Source organism: Hyperolius riggenbachi, chromosome 5, assembly GCF_040937935.1.
Source record: "Hyperolius riggenbachi isolate aHypRig1 chromosome 5, aHypRig1.pri, whole genome shotgun sequence".
Lineage (NCBI taxonomy): Eukaryota > Metazoa > Chordata > Amphibia > Anura > Hyperoliidae > Hyperolius > Hyperolius riggenbachi.
The window spans coordinates 17,199,800-17,220,844 of NC_090650.1; the positions used below are offsets into that span (position 1 = coordinate 17,199,800).

The 21,045-nt window shown below is 44.0% G+C and overlaps 1 protein-coding gene across 1 annotated transcript in view; it reads left to right on the top strand.

The window, feature by feature from the left end:
- Positions 1-10,354, top strand: part of AQP1 (aquaporin 1 (Colton blood group)) — a 47,041-nt gene extending 36,687 nt beyond the window's left edge. Inside the window, exons 2-4 of the mRNA XM_068235120.1 lie at positions 5,980-6,144; positions 6,615-6,695; positions 9,908-10,354. Of these exons, the coding sequence (XP_068091221.1) occupies positions 5,980-6,144; positions 6,615-6,695; positions 9,908-10,084 (423 nt within the window). The 3' untranslated portion in view covers positions 10,085-10,354. The remainder of the gene's footprint in view (positions 1-5,979; positions 6,145-6,614; positions 6,696-9,907) is intronic.
- Positions 10,355-21,045: the final 10,691 nt, after the last annotated feature.

The following is a 21,045-nucleotide window of genomic DNA, read 5'->3' on the forward strand; positions in this document are numbered from 1 at the left end:
ATTCAGTGATGTCATGCAGTCACTAGCCAATAATCTCTGACAATTCAGTGATGTCATGCAGTCACTAGCCAATAATCTCTGACCATTCAGTGATGTCATGCAGTCACTAGCCAATAATCTCTGACCATTCAGTGATGTCATGCAGTCACTAGCCAATAATCTCTGACAATTCAGTGATGTCATGCAGTCACTAGCCAATAATCTCTGACCATTCAGTGATGTCATGCAGTCACTAGCCAATAATCTCTGACGATTCAGTGATGTCATGCAGTCACTAGCCAATAATCTCTGACGATTCAGTGATGTCATGCAGTCACTAGCCAATATTCTCTGACGATTCAGTGATGTCATGCAGTCACTAGCCAATAATCTCTGACGATTGAGTGATGTCATGCAGTCACTAGCCAATAATGTCTGACGATTCATGATGTCATGCTGTCACTAGCCAATCATGTATGACAATTCAGTGATGTCATGCAGTCACTAGACAATAATCTCTGACGATTCAGTGATGTCACACAGTCACTAGCCAATAATGTCTGACGATTCAGTGATGTCATGCAGTCACTAGCCAATAATCTCTGAGGATTCAGTGATGTCATGCAGCCAATAGTCTCTGATCATTCAGTGATGTCATGCAGCCAATAGCATCTGATCATTCAGTGATGTCATACAGCCTATAGCCTCTGATCATCCAGTGATGTCATGCAGCCAATAGCCTCTGATCATTCAGTGATGTCATGCAGCCAATAGCCTCAGTGATGTCATGCAGCCAATACACTCAGTGATGTCATTCAGCCAATAACCTCAGTGATGTCATACAGCCAATAGTCTCTGATCATTCAGTCCCAATTTAGTAGGTCACTCCTGGTGATAAGGCACAGCCACCCGGAACTCCTACCCCCTCCAGATGTGCCTTTCCCCCTACCTATTATCCCACATTTCAGATTGTAAGCTCTTTGGATCAGATGCTCTTTTTTTGTCTTCTGTCTTAGTAATTGTCGCAAGTCTCAAATACAACTGTTTGTTACGGTGACTTGATTCTCCCCCTGCCACCCTGCGTTTCCTATCTAACCTCCTTGCCACTTGGCGGGGGTCATCTATGGCCCGTTCCACACTATCAGCAAAAACAAACTTATACTTTCCAATGAAAACAATCTGAGCAGAGGCAGAAGGAAAAGAAAAGAACAGATATCTTTAGCTCAACTTCATTAAGTATCATTTAACCTCCGAACCGTTTATCGTAATCGCAGCTTTCATTTAATAAGCAGGAAAGGCTCGATTTCTTTTTCCACGCTGGTATTCGTCCGCGGGACGAAAACAAGGACAGCCGGCCGCTATCCCATCCACCCGCCATAAAGTTATTTGTGCGCAGGATTCCAAAACATTGTTCCAAGTTCTGAATGTCACCGCTTAATACGCTTACACGGTGGTGTTTTGCCGACAAATGGCACGGTTTAGCACCTATAGTTCGCAGGGCTTTCTTTAAAAGGTTAGCGGAGGAATGCGGACCCGGGACCCACTTTCAAGGCAATGAATAGAGGGCTGTGAATCGAGTCGTTGTGCCAAGGCATTTATTCCGACGTGATGGAAGCTAACACGCCCGCCTCGGGCCTGAAAGAGACGCTTTTATTTTGATTCCGCCCTTGTGTTCCTTATAAACAACAGGGATCGGACTCTTCAAAAAAGAATTCCTTGCGGTGTGAAATCATGAGACCTGCGTCTCGAGCACAAATACGTCAGTGGGAACGATTTGCGTTGCCATATCGGCGCTGGAAAAAATTGCCTGGAATTAGTTAAAGAAAAAGTTGGGGGTGAAATAATAGCTATTCATGACATCGCAACAACAAAAAAAGCAGCCCCCTCAAAACACGGGAAGAGATTTTGATGAAGTCACCCCCTAACTCGCTGGGCCATTCGCAGGAGAGCGCTCCGCAGGGAGGGGGGGAGGGGGATATAGATAAAGGGGGCGGCATCGCATTCTTAATCTTTTGGGGCGATTTTCCAGCTGTACATTCAAACCTTTTTGCATTTTTGCGATTACGTGCGAGATGCGAAAGGGATTGTAAATAAAGTAGCTTTTTTTTTTATTCCTCCTGCACAAAGGGCCAAACGGATAAAGGGCTGATTATTAATGAGCGTTTTATATACAGCCGGGTGACATAATAGGCGCCATGGTAACGGAATTCTTGGAGAGGTGTCGGGCGGTCCGATGGGTGCGCGGGGTGTGAACGAAACAGTAAATTGTCTACATGATTACAGAGGACTCAGCCGGTGACAGCGGTGTAGATTGTGTATCTTGGCTCAGAGCTGAAACACTGACGATGCTGAACTAAATTAATCTGTTTTTTTTCCACCTTGTCTGCAGTCTCGTTCTTGTTTTTTTTTTTTTTTTAACCAGTGATTCTCAGCCTGAGCGAGAAAATATACATTGTCTATAGGATACAAGCTTTAGGCTACTTGCGCACCAAGACGTTGCGTTAGGTGCTACGTTAAGGTCGCATAACGTGCACCTAACGCAAGGCCTGGTGCACTTCGATGTGGACACAGAGTGAGCCGCGTTGTGCAGCTCACTCTGGCGTCCGTGATGCCGTGATGCGTACTCTTGGACGCATGCGGCATCACGTGGTCCCGCCGGCCAATCGCCGCACAGAGCGGCCGCTCCAGGAAGTAAACACTGCACGTCACTGAGTGCAGTGAATATTAATTAGCCATGTGCCTGACCGCTCTCCGCTCCTCCCCAACATGACTGAGCATGTGCAGACAGTCTAACGCGGCTATAGCCGCTGTAACGCCGTAGCATGCTGCACTTTCACTACAACATGCAGCGTTACATGTAACGCAACGTGGGCAGTGTGAACAGCCCACTTGTGTTACATTGCTGTGCGTTGGGGGAGCGTTACAGGCTGCTCTAACGTGCACCTGTAACGTCCCTGTGTGGAAGCAGCCTTATACCATCTAATAGGAAATGTGTTGCAGCGGCAAGCAGGTTTTAAATGTTAGGAAGGCATAACAGGGACCTGAACTATTAGGGCCCATTTCCACTATCGCAAATTCGTATAGCAATACAAGTGAATGGGACTGTTTCCACTTGTCAGGATTCCTTTGCGTTTTTCTGTGCAGAAAAAATTCGCATGGCAGAGCCATCAGAATTCGCATACCGCACACCGCTATGCGAATCGCATACAATGTATTTAATAGGAAATTCGCATGCGGTTTGGGGATGCGAATTTTCATGCAAATTCGCATAGAAACAATGGAAAATCACACCAGCACTGCTATGGTTAAATTCGCATACATCGTCATCCATGCGAATTTGCATGAAAACTCGCATAGACCCGCATGCGAAATCCACACCCGCATGCGAATTTTTCCCGCCACGATTCCCACCGCACAAGTGGAAATGCAGCCTTACACTGGACAGAAGGAAAACAGAGAGTAATGCACTCTGTATGTATTTAGAGAGTTTAGCTTGTCTAATTCTTCCTCATCTGTGACTAAGTACAAGTTGTAATTTGATCCCTTAGCTGTGTCAGCTGACTGCTGCGGCAGAGGGCTAATTGGTAATCACAGGATGTTAACAATATGCCTGCTTCCATGATAGCAGGAAGTAGACACACTGCAGGTTTATTGCAGGATTTGTATCAGCTGTAACAAAGAAATGTTTTTCTTAAAAAGTAATTATACAGTTGCTTATCTTTTAGAGCTGAGATGAAGCTCTGAGTTCAGGAGTTCAGGTGTGCTTAAAGGGGAACTGAAGGAAGAGGTATACAGAGGCTGCCATATTTTATGTCCTTTTAATCAATACCAGTTGCCTGGCAGCCCTGCTGGTCTATTTCTCTGCAGTAGTATCTGAATAACACCAGAAACAAGCATGCAGCTAATCTTGTCAGATCTGACTTTAAAGTCTGAAACACCTGATCTGCTGCATGCTTGTTCAGGGGCTATGGCTAATAGTATTAGAGGCAAAGGATCAGCAGGGCTGCCAGGCAATTGTTGGCATTGTTTAAAAGGAAATAAACATTGCAGCCTCCATATACCTCTCTTTTCAGTTCCCCTTTAAAGTGATAGCAATGTGGAAAGTGGCATTGCTTAAAGGGATACTTAAGTCAAAAATAAAAAATGATTTTTACTCACCTGGGGCATCCCTCAGCCCCCTGCAGCTGTCCGGTGCCCTCGCAGCCTGGCTCCGATCCCCCTGTCCCCGCCGGCAGCTACTTCCGGGTTCGGGGACAGCCGCCGACAAGCTAGGAACGCGAGTGATTCTCCGCGTTCCCAGCCGCTATATCACCCTCTATGCTGCTATAGCATATAATCACTCGCGTTCCCAGCCTGTAGGCGGCTGTCCCCGAACCCGGAAGTAGCTGCCGGCGGGGACAGGGGGATCGGAGCCAGGCTGCGAGGGCACCGGACAGCTGCAGGGGGCTGAGGGATGCCCCAGGTGAGTAAAAATCATTTTTTATTTTTGACTTAAGTATCCCTTTAAGTCTTTTGACCATTTCAGCCTGCTGGTATTTTTCACCTTATGGACGAGTCAGTGCTCCTCCCTTTCATTCCCCAATAACTTTATCACTACTTACTTACTTTAAATGTTATTGCTTATCTTTTAGAGCAGAGGGGAAGTTCTGAGTTCAGGTCTGCTTTAAAGTGAGATAATTACTTTTTTTGTTGAGAAAAATAATCTATGCCTTGAGTATGGGGCTGTATATTACAAGGAATAAAGAGAACCTGAGGAGAACCTAGAGCAAAAATAAGATACTTACCTAAGAAGAGGCTTCCCATGCCCTCCTGGCCCCCAGCATTGCCGTGCGAGGACCCCAGGAGCATATATGACAAGCGCTTGTCAGGAATGTTATGTCCCTCCCTGCACCCCTCTTTATGTATGAGCACACCCGGGCGGCATCTGCGCGAGTACAGCTGCGTCTGAGCAGCAAGCTGGAGCCACTTATCTATTTCATCTTGATTTCTGATGGTCTAGATTGGGCAGCACGGTGGCGTAGTGCTTAGAATTATCGCCTTGCAGTGCTGGCTCCCCAGTTCGAATCCTATCAAACTGGGCAAGTTAATGGAGTTTGTATATTCCTCCAGTTGTATATTCCTGCGTGGGTTTCCTCCGGGCACTCATGTTTCTCCTCCCACATCCCAGAAACATACAGATAAGTGAATCCCTTCCCCCTAAATTGGCCCTAGACTATGATACGTACACTACACGATAGATACTATGGTAACGATTAGATTGTGAGCTCCTCTGAGGGACAGTTAGTGACAAAACAATATACTCTGTACAGCGCTGCGGAAGATATCGTTGCTATATAAATACTAAATAATAATAATCTTGGTAATGAGTAACAGTGGCTCTCATCCACTGTGCTTTTGTGTCTTAGAGCTTGGTACAAACATGACCCTTCTGATGAATCATGCTGATTACTCTCCTCTCTAACTCCCTCCTTAGCCCCTCCCTTCTGGTGAGTCATGCTGTCCACTTTCCCCCTGCTGAGTCTCTCCTCAGTCCCCCGTTCTGATGAGTCATGCTGTCTGCTCTCCTCTCTGCTAACTCCCTTCTCAGTCCCTCCCTTCTGATGAGTCATGCTGTCCACTTTCCCCCTGCTGACTCCCTCCTCAGTCCCCCGTTCTGATGAGCCATGCTGTATACTCTCCTCTCTGCTAACTCCCTCCTCAGTCCCTCCCTTCTGATGAGTCATGCTGTCTAGTGTCCTCTCTGCTTACTCCCTCCTCAGCCCCTCCCTTCTGCTGAGTCATGCTGTCTGCTCTCCTCTCTGCTGACTCCCTCCTCAGCCCCTCCCTTCTGATGAGTCATGCTGTCTGCTCTCCTCTCTGCTGACTCCCTCCTCAGCCTCTCCCTTCTGATGAGTCTTGATGTCAACTGTCCTTATTGAATACTATTTTCAGTATAAATTATTATTATTATTATTTCTGGGAATATCATTAATTTCCTGCATGTGCTTTTGTGTCTTACAGCTTGGTACAAACGTGTCCCCAGGCCAAGGATTGGGGGTGGAGATCATTGTCACTTTCCAGCTGGTGCTCTGTGTTGTTGCCGTCACAGACCGTAGGCGACACGACATTTCTGGATCCATTCCTCTCGCCATTGGGCTCTCTGTAGCTCTGGGCCATCTGGTTGCGGTAAGTGTACATTGTTGTTCTCGAACATTCCTTGTTGCCAGAAAACCAACTGGGTGATGGGTTTTTCTTTTTGGAACTAATTAACTAATTAGAACGGGTTTGAAGTGGTGGGAGGAAATCAAAGCACTAAGAGGAAGCCCAAGCATACATATTCTATTGTGGAAAGTAGTAAAAAATAGGTTGCTGCTTTTGATGGGCTTGTCAATATTTTGTGAGGGCCACCAGGGAGTGGAAAGTTAAATTTTCTTGCCTGGGGTCCAAGAACACCCTGCAATCATTGGCAACTCAATGCCAAAGGCAACACAGCACTGAGTACTTTTTAGGCTTTTAGAAAACTGAAGAGAGGCGTGGCTTTCCAAAACGGGAGGGGCTTCCTTGATGGGTCCTTGTGTAGAATATCGCCCCCTGTATTTGCAAAAAACAATAACACAACGTGAACTAACATAACGTTAAATGTTTTGTTTGCACAGATTGATTACACTGGATGCGGAATGAACCCAGCAAGATCTTTTGGTTCAGCTGTTGTCTCCAAGAACTTCACATATCACTGGGTAAGATGACTTAGAAGCTATGCTGAATGGGACAGCTCTGCATTGTGGTGATAATACATGCAGTGGGTGGTGTGTCCTGAGAGCACTGTGCCATGCAGAATATCAGTATGTCTATCAGACACTGCTGTCTCTGCACTGCCTGGAGTTCCTGTGCATCGCACTCTGAGAACAGTGCTGTATCTAGGGAAAACAGCACCCATGGCAAGCAATGAAGCTAAGACATGCATGCTGCTTAATTATGTTATTTGGGGTAAAGCCTGCCAAATGGCCTTGGAATGGGGAACAGGAACAGGAGAGGGGGCACACCCTCTCTAATTTTAAGGTGTATTCTCAATTATGATCTGTCACCCTCAAAAATGTATCCCGCAGAAGAATGCCCGCCAAATAACAACTAGTATATAACATTTGTGATAAATTTTTTTACACAAAATTGTGTTGAAGATATCCTTAGTATGGAGATCCACCACACTCAAGTAGACTACTTGTTTGTATATGAAATAGGAAAAATCAATAGAAACCGCAAAAAATAAATGAATAAATAAATAAAAAAGTCTGAATATTAGTTTAACTACTTTAAGCCAACTTTGCACCATAAGTGATTTTCATGGAATGGGTTAATGTTATACCATTATAAGCCACCATACACAGCAGGTGTTTTTCATGAAGATCCATCAATTATTCAAAACAGTTTCTTGAATCTTTTTGTATTTTTGTATAATAGCTGAAAAGATTTTGGGACTTAAATATTTTTTGTAGTTTCTATTGATTTTTTTCTATGCTTCATATATACCCAAATAATAACTAGGCAACAGAATAACAAATTTGGCAGGCTGTTCCCCATATAACATAATTAGGCAGCATGCATAAATCTCTGTAAAACAAAAAAAAACAACAACAAAAAACAGATCATGGGATAGACCCTAGTAACACAGAACACTAGAGCACGCTCTATAGGCAGTAGCAGTGTTAGGGAGTCTTGCTCTAGGAGATCATTTTTCATCTTCTGTTTTAAATAACATTTCTGCACTCTGCTATTGAAAAAGTATAAAAAAGTAGGTGAAAAAGTACTATAAAAATTATTTTGAGTATTTTCTTGCTTGCTGGTGGCAAAGAAATTTTATTGAGAAAGTGTAAATATATCACCTAGGAGAAAATTCTGGAGAAAAAGCTAAAGAGAACCAGAGATGAAGCACCCTCTTGTATTCTACCTTATAAATCAGTGGGAACATGACAGTAAACACCTAATCTGCTCTTTGTTTCATTGTTCTCTGTTTAATCTGACTGTTTTATTACTTCTGATAAGAATCCCTGACTGAGCACTCAGTCTAGCTTTGCTACGGAAAGATTATAGCTGAGTCTGTCTTCTCTGGCGTCTTTTCAAGCCCAAGCCTGCCCCCTTGTGGCTCTGCTATAATAACTCAGCTATAATTATTCCCTTCAAAGCTAGATTGAATGCTCAGTCCGGGATTCTTATCACAGCTGCTAACAGACACTTTTAGCAGTGAGTATGAAACAGAGGGCAGGGTAGGTGTTTTCTCTAATGTTCTTACTGATATATATGGTAAAATACACAAGGGTGCTTCGTCTCTGGTTCCCTTTAAATGAATAATGGCCATAGTGTTCTAGTTGTACAGATACAGAAGATTGATTTTCATGAAACAGCCTGTGCTGGTAGGACTTTTGGATATTGTCAACTAAACAACAAGCTGTACTGGAGCTAGTGGACACACTACATGTTTCGGGCGGTGTACCTGTTGGTTGCTGGTCACCAGCTGACCGGATAATTACCAGTTCTTTACCTTAAGTTTGAATCTTTTTTCCAAGATATTGTCAAATAAGCCAGAAGAGAAAGTCGAGAATTGAATCTGCATCTGCATGGACAATCTGTTTTTTTCTGTTTTCCTCTCTTTATCAAATTATTATTATTATATTTTATTTTTTTACATTTAGTGGAGACTAGAGAGGTGTTCTAAACCACTTAAAGTGTACCTGAGATGGTACACTGTGCCTTATTTATACGTACCTGAGGCTTCCTCCAGCCGCATGAGGTCTGTGGCCTTCCACGCTATTCTCTCTGGCCCCTCCATTCACTAAATATCCTCATGTCAGTCACCATCAGTTGTCAGCCTGTGCACATGCGCGACTCCGCTGGGGGTGTGCCCCAGCCGCGCTCTCATGCCTGGGAGCATTCTGCATCTGCGCAGTACTGCACAGGCGCAGAACTCTCCCAGGCAAGGGAGCGCGACGGGGAGGAAAGGGCGGTCAAGCCACGCATGCGCAGAAGAGCGCAGTGCAGCCGGGTTACTGATGAAGATATCTAGTGATTAGTGAATGGATGGGCCAGAGAGGATGGCCACTGATCATGGACCTCATGGGGCTGGAGGAAGCCCCAGGTAAGTATAAATAAATGCATTGGGGCCATCTCAGATCCGCTTTAAAGCATTCCGAGCCACGTAGAGCTCTTGTTTATAATAAATAGGAGCCCTGAATTACTTGAAATGCGCTCACCTTTGCAGTGTTTTTCTTATGGTATTTAAAGTGAACCTCCGGACTAAAAATCTACTCAGCAGAACTGAAAAGGCTTGGTGTTTCTTTGACAGTTTCACAGCATCAGAACTTTGTTTTTCTTACCAAAGCATCATTTTTAGATGCATTTTTAGCTAAGCTCCACCCATCAAAGAAAACTGCCCGGGCTTTTTTCCCCTGATGCTGTGCAGAGCATGATGGGATTTCCTATGTTGTTATTCACGTTGCCTGGCAACTGGGAGAGGCGCTCAGGACACAGGACAGTTGGAATTGTGTCTCATGCTCCCTGTCACCTCCTTTCAACCAAAAAGATGGCTGCCCCCATGAAATCAAACATTTGCCTGTTCTTTTAAAACAGTGTGGTTAAGAGATTATATTACCTATCTATTTTAATTAACATAACTAAGGTAACTTAATGACAGTATGTTTGTTTAGGCTGGAGTTCCTCTTTAATAAAGAGTGTCTGGATAATGCATGATGCTGTGCTGGCATTCTTGTTTTGGGTTAGATGGTTCCATATTGAATGCCACAAGTTCTCTGGATCGGTTCTCTGTGATCTTCAGCTAAAAGTTACATTTAGGCCGATAGCAACTTAAAAATAATGTTCCCTAAAAAATATTGCCAATGTGTAAAAAAATATAAAATAAATAAAGAAAACCCTAAACCATTTTTCCTTTCTTCCACAGATCTTTTGGGTTGGGCCAATGATTGGTGGCGCTGCTGCAGCTCTTATTTATGACTTCATTTTGGCGCCAAGAACTAGCGATTTAACAGACCGCATGAAGGTGTGGACCAACGGGCAAGTGGAAGAGTATGAACTTGATGGGGAAGACAACTCCAGGGTGGAAATGAAGCCAAAATAAAGACAAAAAAAAAGAGATGTCAGTATTACGGACTTATTTGTATAAAAAAAAGTATTTTAAAAAATGGTTTGTTATTTTCTTTTTTTTTATTTCAATTTGCTTTTTTGCCTTCGTGTTGTATTTCCTAACCTCATATTTGCATAAAAAATGTACTGTAATTCTTTCTATATTTTATAGGCCGCTGCATGAAAGTGAAGCATGACCACTAATTACTTTTCATATAGTAATGAAACTTTTTATTGCAATGGAGGAAATTACTTTTTTTTTTTTTTACAACAAGGGACTATTTAATGTGGCAGATAAAAATAAAAAAAACATTTTTCTAAGTCATAAATGCATTCAATGGGGAATTACTAATATTATCGTAGTTCAGGAGCTGTGAAAACAAATTTTAGCATCACAAAGGTAATTTAAAAATGGCTCCCCCCTTAGCTGCTGATGATCACTTTAAGTATCTAATTAAGTTCAAAGAGTTAAAGGGTAACCCCAGAAAGCATCCTTTAAATCCAAAAAATATAATTTTTTTTCAACTGCTAATAATACAGTTATACTAACGTAATTAAAATACTAATTATTTACGGCAATCCGTTTGTATCAGTAGATTGAAACTGTACATTGTACTTTATGAGATGGAATTTGTAAGTTACTGAAAGTTGAAAAACAAGCAGGAAGCAAAATGTTAAAATTGATAAAAAATTATATTTGGTACAAAGCAGGTAAAATAACTGAATTTGTCATCAGAGTCAAGGGAAAATATTGCAAGTTTTTGGAAAAAGAAAATCATAAAATAGAGGCACATAAATGATTTTAAAAATATTTTTATATGTCAGGTTATTCCTTTGATTCTGTTAACTGGCCAATCCATACACTAAGTTATAAGTTATAATAAGATATGAGATTTTCTTTTTTAATTGATATTAAATATCAACAAGGGGAAAAAAATACAGAAAATAGGTTAAAAAAGTAACAGATAATAGTAATATATATCTATGGAGAGAAAATAATCCACTAACTTTAACTGACTTAAATAACGAAAAAAGTGACTTATTTTATCTAGCATCATACCCTTACTATAGAGAAATCAATGGGTTATCTATACATTTGTACATATCAATGATCATCTAGAAGTTCAATATTACCATTACTTAAAGCGGAATATAACCCTGCATTTCAACTTTGCTCTAAAATATTATTTACAGCATATTATATGCAAAAAGCATTTTTTTTTACTAGACCAGCATTGGAAGGGTTAAACACAGAGGATTAAAGTTCCGTGGAGAGATATGCAGAAGTTCAGATTGTTACATTCTATCTAGTTATATGTATCTATTGATAAATGTTACACACTCTTTGGCTGTCCTCCAAGCTCCTTCTCAGTCAGAGAGATGAGTCACATTTAACACTTAGATACATTTATGTAAACAAAATGTATCTATTTCAGCTTCGGATGCGTCTGCAGAAATCTCCAGGAACTTTAAAGCCCTGTGTAACCCTTCCAATGCTGGTCTAGTAAAAAAAAAATGCTGGTTGCATATAATATACTGTAAATAATGTTTTAGAGCAAAGTTGAAATGCAGGGTTATATTCCGCTTTAATAGAAGCAGTAAAGTGTTGTACCGTGTTAGCCATTAGTAAAAGCAAGAAGTTTTGAATCAGGATGATACCATTTATTGGCTAACTTAGAGATGGATAAACAGTGAGCTTTCGACTTATAAAAAGCGGACTGGTTCCTGACCAAAACTGAAAAACACAGCTTATATACACTGACATACAGAGGAGAAAGATTCTTTAGCAAACATAAATGTAATCAGAAGCCTCCTCAGTAACAGTTGAGGCATCTAATTACATTTATGTTTGCTAAAGAATCTTTCTCCTCTGTATGTCAGTGTATATAAGCTGTGTTTTTCAGTTTTGGTCAGGAACCAGTCCGACGAAGGCTTTTTATAAGTCGAAAGCTCACTGTTTATCCAACTCTAAGTTAGCCAATAAATGGTATCATCCTGATTCAAAACTTCTTACCATTACTTAATGTAACCCTTTCAAGAGGACTTGTCATGATGGAAACAGAACATCCCTCATTGCTGACTGTTAGTTTCTTGGCTGTCATTCTTATCTCCGAGTTCTTTTACTGGAATGTTTTTGCAATCAGGATTTAAAAAAAAATCAGTAGCTGCATGAATGTTTGTTCAGTTACTGACTCTGAAACCATAGGACCAGCATGACAACTGTGTATCTATCAGCGTCTGAAAAGCGGTCTGCAATGGTGGCTGTTGTGTTTTATTTAATGACAGGTTCACATGAAGCCCTCTGGGTCACGGTGTTTCATGGAGGAGGACATGCCATATATAATAAAAATAAATATCTATATATAAAGAAACATCTCAGGATTGTATCAGGCTTAATATATAGTCTATACAAAATAATACAAAATCATACTAGATAACGCCGGATAAAGAAGCAATGACAAGTCATAAAAATATAACATGAGAGAATTTTTTTGAGGTTTTTTTTCTTTTTCTTTTTTTTGCATAGCTGCATTGTCTTGTATTATAAAACACCACAATATTGTAAATACATTTCAAGATGTTGAATAAAACAAGCTTGTACTAACAGACCTCAGCTTTGTGTTTATTTCCATTATTCTACGTTGCAAACACATTAGATAGTTGAGATTCCCTTTCTCTCTCTCTCTGTTAGGCCCGGTTCACATTAGCGTTCGCTGTCTGGATCCGCCTGATCGGATCCGGACCGTATACTGTACAAACGGAACGTACGTTCCGCATAGCAATGCAAAGTCTATGCGGATGTTCACATGTGTCCGTTCCGTACAGAACGGAGCTGGATCGGATCCGGACTCCGGACACTTTTCCAACATGCTCTATTTTTTGGGTCCGGATCATCCGGCCCACGCACCCGGACCGGAGCCTGACTGCACCATCAGGATATAGAAACCAATGGGGAACGGAAAGCACAGAACACACTGGCTATCAAAACCGGACGTTCTACCCCACTTCCTATGCGTATTCTAGCGGCTATTTTGGATGGGGACACATGGGCACAGCATTCCTGGAGTGGAGCAGCAGTGACTTTGTGCTGGAGCTGTTGGCAGTATGTCGGACGTGGAGGTGAGGCCTACAGCGGAGGACCTGATTGTACAGGTGTACCTTCTGCTGACCTCCCACACCCCAACAATTTTAATAGTTTATTTTGCTATTTTTACCACACGGATCCGGATGGCAGCCTGATTCATGCCTGATGCAAACGGACCGGATCCGGAACCGTACGGTTCCGGTCCGGATCCGATCCGCATCCGGTCCGTTTGCATCCCAGAACGCAAGTGTGAACGGGCCTTAGGACCTGATCCAATTTACTTTTTCTCCTGAGATTTATCCCAGTAGAGAATTTTCATCATTATAATCGAATTGAATGAAAATCGGTGCCGCCAAGTACATGCCTGACCGACAAAGCTACCAATTTCGGGATGGAAATTGGCCGCATGGTCGATCGTGCAGTGCATGCCGCAAGATGTCGGAGTTCAAAAACAGAAGTTGGAGGAGCACTCATCCATAGGAAGGAGCTATTGTGTGCCCAAGCCTTGGATTCCTGTATCCTCAGAATCCTCAGTAGTCAAGTGTAGGCACCACCAGAAGTAGAAAAATGAAAAATTAGCTCTTTATTGGTCAGTCATTAAAATGACAGCATGGTCAAAAATAAGGCTTTGGCCGGATGTCGGAGTTGTTTGGCCGGGTGTACGGCGGTACGGCGGCGATTTCCGGACCGAGCGACAATGTATACATTTGCCTGTGTGAGCATTTATACGTTACCTGTCCCGGTAGCAGCCTCCGCATGGTGTCCGTAATCTCCGGGCGGCTCTCAGTACACGCTGCTGGCGCATAGTGTCTGACGTCGGCGCATAACGTCACACATCAGACGCTATGCGCCAGTGGAGTGTACGGAGAGCCGCCTGGAGGATTATGGACACAGAGGCTGCTACAGGACAGGTAACGTATAAATGCACATACGCGCACATTACACATTGGGGGCAGCGGCGGGGCGGACTCAGCCGATTCCCTGAAGATTTCATGCTGAAATCGGACGGGAATCGGCCTGTAGTGTATGGGCAGAGTCAACAAAAAACAAATGTATCTCTAGTCAGATTCGATTAGAGATACATTTGTCTCTTTGTCGAATCTGCCCATACATGGCTAGATGTATGGCTACCTGTAGTATTGTCTTGCTTGCTGGTGGCTTAAAAAGCATTTTATTGATAAGGTGTAAAAATATCACCTAGTAAAAAAAACTTGGAAATAAGGTGAATTGGATCAGGCCCTATTAGTTAAACTTAACACCTTTTTCTAGTTTTCATTTTTTTTAATGAAAAGGGAAAAAAATAATAATAATTAAAAAATGGAGGTACAGAAAAAAAACATAACAAGTTCCCCTGTAATATACAGCATTTGCTTATGTACTATGTTTTTGTTTTCTCCTCTTTCTTGGTGGGGTGGGTGGGGAATCATTCATGATGGCCACATTTGTTAAAATGGTAGAATCATGGTGGTCACACTTGTTGTGGGTGGGGGGAGTCATGTTGGCCACAGTTGTTGTGGGTGGGGGGAGTCATGTTGGCCATAGTTGTTATGGGTGGGGGGAGTCATGTTGGCCATAGTTGTTATGGGTGGGGGGAGTCATGTTGGCCATAGTTGTTACGGGTGGGGGGAGTCATGTTGGCCACAGTTGTTATGGGTGGGGGGAGTTATGGTGGCCACACTTGTTATGGGTGGGGAGATTCCTTGTGGTCACACTTGTTATGGGTGGGGGGAGTTATGGTGGCCACACTTGTTATGGGTGGGGGGAGTTATGGTGGCCACACTTGTTATGGGTGGGGGGAGTTATGGTGGCCACACTTGTTATGGGTGGGGGGAGTTATGGTGGCCACACTTGTTATGGGTGGGGGGAGTTATGGTGGCCACACTTGTTATGGGTGGGGGGAGTTATGGTGGTCACACTTGTTATGGGTGGGGGGAGTTATGGTGGCCACACTTGTTATGGGTGGGGGGAGTTATGGTGGCCACACTTGTTATGGGTGGCAGGAACCATGGTAGCCACACTTGTTATAAGTGGGGAGATTCATGATGGTCACACTTATTATGGGTTGGGGAGTCATGGTGGTCACCAGGCCCGGATTTACCGCACAGGAGCCTATAGGCACAGATGTCCTGGCACACTAGACTTTGCACTCCATGAACCAACGAACCCCCACCGAACTGCACTTCAAGTGTGCTGGCTGTCCCAACTGTCATTTCTCCCTTACTCCCCTTGCCTGTCATATTTAGCTAGGAGTGCCCCTTAGTATTAGGTAGCCAGAGGTACGCACAATATTAAGTAGCTAGACGTGCCCCCGGCTAAGGGGAGATCTCATCAGTGGAAAGCCCAGAGCAGGGTCAGTAACCTTTAATTTACACTCCACTCAGGACTTGGAATAAGGAAGAAAGGAGGGAGGCACTTGAGGTGAGCAGTGTGAGCTGTCTTTCCATCATAAGGCGCCTGTAGGCACGTGCCTAAAGTGCCTGATGGTAAATCCGGCCCTGGTGGTCATACTTGTTGTGGGTTGGTGGAATCATGATCGCAACTCTTGTTGTGGGTCGGGGGAATCATGGTGGCCACTCTTTTTGAGGGCAGTGGAATAATGATGGCCACACATGTTATATGACTCCAGCCAGATGGATTTCCAGGGCAATGAGGAAGGTAGAAAGGTTGAGGAAGATTGGTGGGCCGATCTGGAAGCACCACTCTCAAAGTTTGACATCTAGATAACCAGGCTCAGTAATACCTTCAGACACCTTCACAGATATTGGTCACTAGGTTAAATCCTTCTACTTTCTGGCCTTTTACAGGTCCCCAGCGACTATCTGCACGTAACATGTCTCGATATGGAGAGATTGAAGTAACTGCCAATTGTTCACAATGCAGCTGATGGCAGGCTTCAGAGAATTAACGTACACAAGAAAGACTTCAATCCGTATACCGTAACTTTAAACCAGAGAAAATTATAGATTACAAATTCTACAAAAAGTTACTATTTTAAACAGCAGATTTCATTTTAAGATGTCTAATTACACTATGTGACTGAGCACATGGGAAACATTTCATTAACTTTTTAGAGGCTGTTAAATACAGTTCAGCTCAATTGAAAGAGAACCCGATGTGGGTTTTAAGAAAGCTATTAGGACACTGGCTGGTTCTGCATACAAGAGCAGCCTCTGTTACTATACCGTGCCCCCCCTGCGCTCTGCTGCCCCCCCCCAATAAAACAACCGCCGTGCTAGCGACATGCAGCATGTCGCTAGCCGGCTGTTTACATCCAGGATGCTACTCTCCGCCGCTCTCCCGCCTCCTCTATAGTGCCGCTCCCCGCCTCCTCTATAGTGCCGCTCCCCACCTACATCCCTTCCCTCCCCGCCTCTGTGAGCTGATTGGAGGGAAGGGAAGCAAGCTGGGAGCAGTGCTATAGAGGAGGCGGGGGAGTGGCGCTATAGAGGAGGCGGGGAAGCGGTGGAGAGTAACATCCTGGATGTAAACAGCCTGCTAGCGACATGCTGCATGTCACTAGCACAGCATTTTGTTTTTTTTAGGGGGGGGTCAGCAGAGTGCAGGGAGGGCCTGGGGGGGGGGGGGCACAGTATAGTAACAGAGTATAGTAACTGGTGATAGTATGCACAACCAGCCTCTGTGTCCTAATAGCTTTCTTAAAACCCACCTCGGGTTCTCTTTATTAAGGAACTTTTACCCAGGATTGAACTCCATTCCAATCAGTAGCTGATACCCCCTTTCCCAGGATAAATATTTACCTTTTCTCTAATAGATCATCAGAGGGGTCTGTATGGCTGACATTGTGGGGAAACCCCTCCCACAGTGTGATGTCATGACCATGGTCCTGACAATTTGCTTTCTGTTAACCTTGTTGCATTGTGGGAAATAAAGGCTTTATTTTCTACTGCCAAGCAAGCTGTATCTCCCTCTGTGCATAGAACTCTCAGTAACAAACATTCCGTACAGATCCCCTGGCAGGACTAAAGATGTCACCAGCAGTGATACATTTCAGAATGTAAATCAAGGAGAGGAAAGATTATACACTGGGCAAACACTGACTAAATAATCTATGCATTAATATTGTAAACAATAAGCAATTGCATTCATTATGCCATTTTCACTTCAGATCTTCTTTAAAGGGAAACTTAAGTCACATAAAAAAGACAGCTTCACTTACCTGGGGCTTCTACCGGCACCCTGCAGTTGCCCTGTGCCCGCCCCGGTACTCACCGATCCTTGAATTTTGAGCAGGGCAGATTGTCAAAATAATAGTGCTATTATTGAAAAAAGTTTCCTTCAGAAGTACTTGGCTAGGTGGTTGGCATGCTTTAAAGGGAACCAGAGATGAACGTTTCACACAAAATAAACATATCAGTCGATAGCTTGTAAAGAATAAATGCTCTACCTGATAATTTTGCCGCTCTGGTGTGCCTTTTTTAGTGTTTTTTATCCATTATTGCTCCAGGAAAAATCAAATATGGCCGCCGGCTCATATCCGTTCTCCTTCCGGGTTATGAGTTGTTCTGGATGTGCTGTCTAGGCTATATGAGACTATGCTGCTATCTAGGCTATATGAGAAAGGCTGCTGTGTGCTTTCATTTTGGTATGATGTGCAGCTGCCTGTAGGAAGTGTCTCTCATAGGAATGAAACTGCAGTCATCATCAGTATCTACAGTATGCAGACAGTGCACACAGAGCACACAGGGATCATATTGCAGCCACAGAGCTTCTCTCTCAGCAGGGGCAGCCCCTCCCATGTCATCACAGCTCTCAGTATGCAAAGCAGGAAATCTGAGCCAGGAGAGGGGAAGGCTTGGGCTTGAAAACACTTCACAGAAGAGTGACTCAGCTATAATGATTCCAGGTCAAACCTAGACTGAGCCAGTCGGGGATTCTTATCACAGCTGCTAATAGACTAATTAAGCAGATAACAATAAAACTAAAAGCAGGGTAGGTGTTTACTGTCATGTTCCCACTGATAAATGTAATAAAATACATGAGGGTGCTTCGTCTCTGATTCTCTTTAATCCTTGCTAGCTAGCAAGCTGCTCCTGTGATGACAGATCACAGACAAATCATTTCAGCCACAGCCTGTGACTCTAGAAGCAAGGAGAAGTGGAAGAGGCAGGAGGGAGAGAAACCCTGTGTGTGTAATTCCTTATCTTAGTAGCTAAGCATTGTATTTACAGACAGGATTATTATCCTGATCCAAAACTTTCTGTCTGTACGAGATCTAGTTTATTGGCTAATTTAAAAGAAAAACCAGTAAGCTTTCAGCTTGTAAGCCTTCTACAGACTCCATACCGTAATCTGACAATGTTAGAACATACAGTCAGAAGGAGGTAGTGTTAATTACAAGGGTTCTTGCAAGGATTGTGAGGTAATTATGGCAAATAGAGAAGACCCTTGGCTTACTTAACGCCTGCATAGAGTGACATGGAGAGTTTTTACAGACCCTCTCCTGTTCACTGTACGCTGCTGGAGCCTGGACACAGTTAACTGTATGTTACTGAGCAGGGGGGGCACTCAGGGGAGCAAAGTGATGTCCAGGGGGGGGGGGGGGAAGGCAGTTCCCCAGCATGCCTCAGTGTAGTGCCAATGGGTTTAAATACCTGGCTAGATGGTTCTTGGTTTCACGGTTCAGTGTTGTGAAAAATGAAAACCGGTAATGTATGTTTAAATTAACCTTCTTGATGCTCAAATATTGTATACTTTGCATGAGTACCAATAAAACGAAAATAAAAATCTCCCCAATGGGGGTGCCAACAGCAGGAAAATAATAATAATTATAAATAAAATAATTTTTGTCTGGAGATATGTTTAATCCAATATTCCTGGATGTGCTGCCTGTGATGAGAGGAGCCTCAGACTAGAGTGAGATCTCCGCCCAGGAGTCTTGCCTCTCGCGGTTTAGCTGGCTGGATTACATTTACTGACACATTGTGTATGATGAGCGTCTGATTAATGACGCTTCCATCTGGAGATGGGACTAATGTAAATCCGTCACCCTCAGTGTTGTGCTGCAGAATCCCTCCAGCCTAAACAGTAACAATAACAGCGTTCTTCCAAGTGTACCGGTCACAGTTTCCTTGGCCTCTGTTCAAGCTGAGCGCATTGCGGTGAACTTTCACGTTTCACGAAAGCAGCCAAAAGGCACAGAGCAAGGGCCAAGATATTTTACTGGTGTCTGTTCCATCAAGAGTACTGCAGAGTACCATGCATCAATACCATGTTTCCCCGAAAATGAGACACCAGGGATGCTCGGGTAATGTTTTTTATTACCCGCCCGGACCTGGGTACCCAGATATCCGGATCCGGGTATCCGGATCCGACCTTGCGGATATCCGGATCCGATCCGGATATCCGACCAAATCACCCACGGGTACCCGACCTATTCGGGTATCCGGATAGAAAACCCGGAAGTGCCAGAACCTATTTCAGTAGGAGACTTTGGGCAAGTCTCCCTAACACTGCTACTGCCTATAGAGCGCGTCCTAGTGGCTGCAGCTCTGGCGCTTTGAGTCCGCCAGGAGAAAAGCGCAATATAAATGTTCTGTGTTTGTTTGTTAAATAGCTTTAAAATGGTTTTTAGGGTAAATGATGCATGTAGAGGGAAATACTAATTAATTTTTTGGTGGACATAAAATGAAAAAAAAAAAAAGCTGTCAATTAACATCAGGACTAGGTTCCCGACAGCGGTCGTGCAGCCCACATTGTGTCCAAAGTCCAACCGCACAACTGGGACATGACAGTTTTCAGCCCAGACACCTCCAAAAAAATGACACCGCAATTGTGATTTGGGTTGAATATAGGTGGCGGTATCAGCAGCAGTGGCCTGTGGCACCGTGGCGGCCAGATTGGGGAGGTGAAGATTCTCCTGCGGCCTGAATGGGATGCTGCGGCTTTTCTCCCTGTGGGGGTTGAGTGGTGCGGCTGGTGGTAACGGCAGAAGGATGTGGTGGGTCCCGCATTCCACAGCCACTGTCTGCAATGCTGATCCTCCGTGCCAAACCCACCGACGCAGAGCTGACATCCCCATCCTGTGGATGGTAGTCACGGTCCTTCATCCCATCATCAACATCATACCCCCCCTCCTCAAAACCCAGAACATCCTCCTCAAACTCCTTGCGGCTAACAGCCCTGAGTTCAATCGCGGCGCCTGGAGCGAAAAGCTCGCTGACTGAGGGTAGGCTGCCCGCTGGGGTCGACACTGACACGGCAGACCTTCTGAGGGTGGCAGTAATGTTGCTCCCTGTCCTCTTGCCCTTGCTGCCCCTCCCCCAGCTGCCGGTGCCAGCAGACATAGTACAACTTATACGTGATGATGTCACCAGATGATGTGGGGAACTCTTACTTTAATAAAATCGGGGTTGGATTTTACATCAAATCAACACGGAGTGACAGACCGCAGAGTAGAGGACAGACAGTGCACACTGTGTTATGGCGCCGGCCTGGCGGGTACACGCGGTGCGTTCCTGCACTCGATTTCCCGCTCGATTCCCGTCGACTCGATTATTTCCAACATGTCCGATTTGCGTATCGATGGATCGTTAGGTCGATTTGGCATACTTTACATGCGAATCGACCTAACGATCCATCGAAACGCAAATCAGACATGTCGGAAATAATCGAGTAGACGGGAATCGAGCAGGAAATCGAGTGCAGGAACGCACCGTGTGTACCCGCCAGGCCGCCGCCATAACAACTAACTGCAGTACTAACTACAATGCAATAACACAGTAATCCTCCTATTCCCTATACTGTCCTGCTGGCCTACACAGACAGGACCTAACTGAGTGTATGAAAGCAAACAATTACAAGCTAGCTAGCTAAAAACACAATAGAACAATAGTGTAGTGAAGGTGTTTAGC